Genomic DNA, 7043 nt, shown 5'->3' on the forward strand with positions numbered 1-7043 from the left:
AACTTTTGATCTTGGGAGGGAGTTCCATCAATATTAAGAGCAGTAACTGAGTTTCTTTTAATGTTTCTTTTCTCAAGAGCAAAGAAATAACTAGTATTTCTTTCCCCATCCTCTAACCACCGGGCCCTAGAGCTAATGAATGCTCCTTTTGCCATATCTAAATATACTTGGTCCAATTGTAGTTGAATCTTTTTCAATTCAAGTTGTTCTTCTTCGGTTAGATCGTTATTTTTTAATAAATAGTCAAGCTTATCCAGCAGATCAGATTCATGGAGGTTTTTCTCTTTCTTTAATTCTTTACTTCTTTTTATAGAAACACAGCGGACCTTAAATTTGAAAAACTCCCATTTCCTACTAAAGTTGTTGTCCGCCCGATCATTTAGAATGTCATTTATTAAGGATTTGATGGAGTTATTGAATGAATCGTCACTAAGTAAAGAGTTGTTAAATTTCCAAAATCCTCTTAAACCAGGGTTTTCTTGGGTTTTACCCAATTTTAAAATTATTTGCATGTGATCTGTTAATGGGGCATATTGATGATAAACTTATTTTACAAATTGAAGAATAGATGATGATATTAAAAATAAATCTATTCTAGATTTCAGTGTTGCATTTCTATTACACCAAGTGAATTCCACCACATTGGGGTTAAAAAATCGCCAAGCATCAGTCAGGGAGAGATTAGAGCAAAGTAATGACAGAAGGTTATTTGTTGATCTCTGGGATAATCTAGGAGGATATCGATCCTTTGTGTCGTCTGGGCACTCGTTAAAATCTCCACAAAGAATAGTGACAGCTCCTTGGTATTTTTTGTTGAGGTCCTTTAATTTTGAATTTATTAATTCAAATAATATTTTATTAAGAGTGTGAGAGTTAAATCCGTATATGTTGCAAATGATAAATTTAGCATTGTCTTGTTTAACTATCAACAGAATCCATCTACCATCACTAGCAGATATTGTCTCAAGAACCTCTCCCTTGAATTTATGCAAGAAAATCAAGAACCCTGCAGAATGAATAAAAAAATAATAATAAATAAATAAAAAAAAAAGTAATAAATAAATAAAGAGAAAGAAAATAAATAAAATAATAAATAAATAAAATGTGTATATTAATATGTATAAATAAGTAAGACATATGATATAAAGAAAAAAAAAAAACAGACACACAAAAACACATTCACACACATACACGCACACACCCACACACACATAAATATAAGGTACCTTTTGCAATCAAAACGAATCTATTCTAAAAATTCAAAACAACCTTGTATTCGAAATACACTAGTGTAGAAATTAAATAAATTATAAATAAACTATTAAACAACCAAATAATTAAAATAACAAATTTAAAATCAAGTTCACATTAAATAATAATTGTCTCCAAAAGGGGTCCAATGAAAGTCTGCACAGTCTCAAACATTCTACAGTTTTGTTCCGGATTAGCCCACTTTAGTCAAAAAGACCAATTTATTTTAAGTTACCTGTGGAAAGTCCATCTTCTTCCCATTTATGAAGACGAAAGGACCACGGAAAACAGCTTTTTCCCCTCTTTCTCTTGCTTTCTGAACCAAAGGCCAAAGCTTTTCTCTTGCAGCTTTATCCTCTGGGGACAAAGCTTCGGTGATCCTCAGCTTGTTGTCAAGAAGAAACTTGGAACCTCTCGCCTCCTTCCAAACAGCATCCCGGTGTCGTCGCAAAGCAAACAGGACTATAGTTGAGCGAGTCGAGCCGTCTGGACGTCTCTGTCCAATGCGGTGAACGATGTCAATCCCCTCCTTCAAGCAACCTCGGGTGGATGGTGCAGTTCCCTCCAGGATGGTGATAACTTTGGACCTGATATTCTCGTTGTCTTCTTCCTTTATTCCGTGAATCTTCAATGACCAGCGACGGCTGTAGCGATGGCTCTCTGCAATACTTGCTTTCAGGAGTTTATTTTCAGCCTGGAGCTTTTTAATTTCCTTCTCCATTTGTACTGCTTTTTCTTTTTGTTGTCCAACATCTAACGTTAGTTGTTGGACTGTCGCAGTTAGTTTTGCAAGCTCTTGTGAAGTGGCCTCCGTTGTTTTCTCAATGGTTGAAATTTTCTGAAAGGTCTCATCGTGTTTAGCAGATAGAGCTTTAATTGCCGCTAGTATACCACCTTCATCTTCGCTTTGCTTTGCTCTTTTCGGTGCCGGTTTTTTTGGAGTACCGTTCTGGGGCATTTTAAAGCTTGAAAGTTCCATATTTCCATCAACTTCTTCCATTATTACCGCGGCAGTTGTGTCGTCGCAAGACATGACTGAGGACTCCGCTGCCGACAAGTTATTGCTTTTCTTCCTTTAACTCCCTTTCCCATCCAAAAAAAATCGTGTCTCACTCCAAAATACAAGTTTGGATGCGTGAAAGCTTAAAAATTCAACTTGTACTTACATAACTTGGTGTTAATCACAAAACCCCTTGACTATCTGAAGAACATACGTTCTCTTACATCGCAGCCATCTTGGCTCCCTCTGGCGTCGTTTTTTTCCTTCAGCAAAGAAATATATTTGAAAAATACGCGCTTAAAGGATGACGTCATAAGCAAGCGCGCAGCTTCCGAAGGACCTCGACCACATCCACCGACCCGTCCACACCGGAACAAAAACAGCCACTGCTAGATTTTTCTGATTTAGTGTAGAACTGACTGTAATTTTTTTTACAGGATGTCCAGTGCTACTCTAATGGACTGCGACATAATTCATTAAGTCTTTGTGTCCCGATAACCTCATCTTCGCGCGTTGATGCTTTTCGGCGTAGTTAGCTTAGCTTGTTAGCTTGGCTTGTTAGCTAGCTAGCCGCTAACAAAAAGAGGCACATGACTCATCGCCAAGCAGAGATAAAGTGCGGATTTTTGGGAATTATCATTTGAAAATGTGTGCAAGAACGACACCCAAGTACAAAGAGGAACTTCGTAGAATAAAAGAAGAGAACGAGCAACGTCTTCAACTGCTGGGCGAAGTTAGCAAGCAGCCTCGTGTTGTGCTACACAAAGCAGGTTTGTACACGTCTTTCTCTCATTTGCTTTGTAAACAACGACTTTCTATCGTTAAAAATATGCATCACAACATTAAGTTGTTTGGGGAAATGCGTTCAAGGTTATTGCCGTTTTATTTTTTAATATTGCCTTCTACTTGTCGGTTTGCTGAACATTTGTTTCTGCCAAATTAAATCGGTGCGGAAAAATAAATGCCAAAGAATAACCAAATGTTTTTCCGAATATCAAATTTAAACTCATTATTTAACATTTTACATTTTCTGGTTTTTATATCTTGTTCAAGCAATTCCTTCCGGAAGGAATTCTGCCTGACTCTAAAATATGTGCACACTGTGGCGAAAACATTAAAACACAAAATATTGATTTTTTTTTTTAAATCAAGTACGTATTGGTCTTATTTATTTATGAACTTTGTACTGGCTTGGTCGGGTGAGAGTCAATAAACCTCCGGTGGCTCTGCACTGTTTTGTGCACATGTGCATAGTTTCACCCCATCCAATCATTTAAAATACATTTCATGCATCCATCCAGGGTTGCACGGATCTCATCAGTGAACAAGCGCATGCTGCAAGGAATGCATCTGCATCTTTGGCTTGCTATGGGCTTAAAAATGGAGAACGTCACAACCCCTTTTCCACCAACAAGTCCAGGAACATTTAGTTCCTGGTAATAAAGTTCCTGTGGCCCAGGTGGTTTGCATCTCCCCCACAACTCATAGTTCCTGGTAATTTATGCAAATGACAATGATCAACAATGGGAGGTCTTGTGTTCCTTTGTTACTCATTACTGACACCCTATGGCTGTTATACATCATTGCGGTTACAAAATAATTCAGTGAACTCATAATATTTTGGTGTATCTTCATCGAATTTTAATACATATTGGATAACTTTAAAATATACAGTCATTATTCAAATATGTCAACATGAAAGTCAGAGTGAAAGTGTTGTTGCTTCATTTATGATAATAATATTAATAATAATAATAATAATATTCCCTTTATTAGTCCCACAATGGGGAAATTCGAGATTCGAACCCAGGCCTCCTGGGGAGACTGGGTCCTGAACGCGGCGCCTTAGACCACTCGGCCATCCTGGCAGCCGATGTGTAGGGATTTTGATTCTTCGAACGTTAATTTTGTTTTAAAATTTATTTTGAAACATAAATTTTATAAATATAAAAAGAGTAATGTCAGAACGTACTAGCAGGCTAAATGTCATTTTGGAAAAAAAAAAAAAACGTACGTAAATCATGCAATAAATAGCGACTGTGATGCCAGGGCTCCTTGAATTCTTTTAGGTGTCCAGATTATCATGAAAGCAAAAACTACCCACGATGAAACTATCTATAAATGCAAAATGAAATACTTGAAAACGTATTTCGCTTGAAGGATTCCTATTATCAATGACATTATGTTGCGGTGGCCCCATCAATATGTTAGGGTCCCAAAACAGGTGTTCCATCAGACGCACACAATAGCCTGTGTGTGCTAACTTCAGTTCGCTTCCAGAAACGTCTGTGACTATGTCAGGAATTAAATCGGGCATCAGCCGCAACATGCTTCCTTTTTAAATGCTCGTTTATCACTGTTGTGCGGCTAACGGGAGGCTTACATCGTAGGACGTAATTTTGTGAAATGCCCCCATGGTCCGGTCCAAATCGGGGTCGCACGCATTGCTCCATATGCGGTAGGCACAAGTCAAGGTAGCACGGGAGAAACAATATAAAACAAAGTCGACGCACGAGGTTTGACTTGACCAAACCAAATGTGTGTTTTTTTTTTTGTGTCCGACAGAGGTCAGTGAAAACGATCTCCGTTTTGTGAAAGAGGAGCCAGACTTGACTCACATCAAAAAGGAGGAGGAGGAGGAGATAAACAAGTCACCACTGAACGTTGTCCCTATAAAGACTGAAGATGAAAACAAGGATGAGAGTGAGGACAACAGAGGGGCGGAGCCTACAAGCAGCAGTTCAAGTCATCATGTGACAACAGAAGGTGATGAAGACCACCCGGGGCCATCACAAGTACATAATGAGGACACACCAGACGCTCATGATGATGATGATGATACTAATGATGATGATAATGGGCAAGCTAAAGGTGAAAGGGCATGTCACACTGACTCATTAACTTCAAAGTTGTCTTTAAAAGCGCACAAAAAAAGTGGAGAAAAAACTTTTTCTTGCTCAGTTTGTGGAAGATACTTCTCAAGAAAATCAAATTTACAAATCCACACAGGAATACACAGTCGAGAAAACCCCTTCTCCTGCTTGGTTTGTGGTAAAAGCTTTTCTCTAAAATCAACTTTAACAAAACATAGAAGAATACACAGTGGAGAAAAACCATTTTCCTGCTCAGTTTGTGGCAAGAGTTTCTCCCGAAAGTCACATTTAACTAGCCACACAAGAACACACAGTGGTGAAAAACCTTTTTCCTGCTCAGTTTGTGGCAAAGTATTCTCTCAAAGATCAACTTTAACAAGTCATAGAAGAACACACAGTGCAGAAAAACCCTTTTCCTGCTCAGTTTGTGGCAAGAGTTTCTCCCGAAAGTCACATTTAACAAGCCACACAAGAACACATAGTGGTGAAAAACCTTTTTCCTGCTCAGTTTGTGGCAAAAGCTTTTCTGTAAAGTCAACTTTAACATGTCACACAGAAACACACAGTGGTGAAAAACCTTTTGCTTGCTCGGTTTGTGGAAAATGCTTCTCTGAGAAGTCTAATGTAACAAGACATGCAAGAACTCACAGTGGAGAAAAAACATTTTCCTGCTCAGTTTGTGGCAAGAGTTTCTCCCGAAAGTCACGTTTAACAAGCCACACAAGAACACACAGTGGTGAAAAACCTTTTGCTTGCTCGGTTTGTGGCAAAAGCTTTTCTGTAAAGTCAACTTTAACATATCACACAAGAACACACAGTGGTGAAAAACCTTTTTCCTGCTCAGTTTGTGGAAAATGCTTATCGAGAAAGACATATTTAACAGAACACACAAGAACACACAGTGGTGAAAAACCTTTTTCCTGCTCAGTTTGTGGCAGAAGCTTCTTTGATAAGTCAACTTTAACAAAACATAGAAGAACACACAGTGGTGAAAAACCTTTTTCCTGCTCAGTTTGTGGCAGAAGCTTCTCTGAAAAGTCAACTTTAACAAAACATAGAAGAACACACAGTGGGGAAAAACCTTTTTCCTGCTCAGTTTGTGGCAAAGTATTCTCTCAAAGATCAACTTTAACAAGTCATAGAAGAACACACAGTGGGGAAAAACCCTTTTCCTGCTCAGTTTGTGGAAAGAGTTTCTATCGTAAGTCGCATTTAACGAGCCACACAAGAACACATACTGGAGACAAGCCATTCAGTTGCAGCGTTTGTGCTAAAAAATTCTTCACTATAAAGCATGCGGAGAGTCACAATTGTGCTGGTGATAATAGCAGCAATCCTTGAAGCTTAAAAAAAGACAACAAAAAACTGAAGGAACTGACTCTTTGTGGTAAGATGTAAATGTGATTTTGAATGTAATATAAATTTAATTTTGCAAAGCTCTTTTATTGACACTAAGCCAATGTGATTATTGCCAGAAGAACCATTGTGTCTGAGTGACGATTTTTTGTTGTTTTTATATGAAACATTTTAAATGAAATTAATTGCCTTTGCCTGGAATAACATTTTTTAACATTATGCTTTTCAGTTGTCTTTTTAATCGTACTTAATGGAAAAGGTGTGAGAAGAAACGGTGCTTATGAAATTGCTGCCTTCCACAATCATCAATAAAATCACTTGTTCCACTTGCTCAACTGGCCTTCATTACGCTGTGTGAAAAGGTGAAAAACTGAACTAGAATAGAATAGAAATCCCTTTATTGTCATTGTACTCAAGTGTGCAATGAGATTAGAGGGCTCCCCTCTCCAGTGCAATACAACAATAATACAGACAAATATATAAATTAGATAAATAAATAAGAGAGTGCAATGGAATTTAGTACTGAATAGGGTATATAAAAACACATCACAATGCTGTTCTGC

At 37.8% G+C, this 7043-nt stretch overlaps 1 protein-coding gene across 1 annotated transcript; it reads left to right on the forward strand.

The window, feature by feature from the left end:
* Nucleotides 1-2605: 2605 nt before the first annotated feature.
* Nucleotides 2606-6612, forward strand: LOC148341615 (uncharacterized). Its single transcript, XM_088285441.1, has 2 exons — nt 2606-3021; nt 4817-6612. Exons 1-2 carry the CDS (start codon nt 2898-2900, stop codon nt 6463-6465), a joined length of 1773 nt encoding a protein of 590 aa, XP_088141567.1. The 5' UTR covers nt 2606-2897; the 3' UTR covers nt 6466-6612.
* Nucleotides 6613-7043: the final 431 nt, after the last annotated feature.

This window comes from Idiotropiscis lumnitzeri, chromosome 2 (genome assembly GCF_059441095.1).
Source record: "Idiotropiscis lumnitzeri isolate Australia: NSW breed Sydney's pygmy pipehorse chromosome 2, RoL_Ilum_1.0, whole genome shotgun sequence".
Classification (NCBI taxonomy): domain Eukaryota; kingdom Metazoa; phylum Chordata; class Actinopteri; order Syngnathiformes; family Syngnathidae; genus Idiotropiscis; species Idiotropiscis lumnitzeri.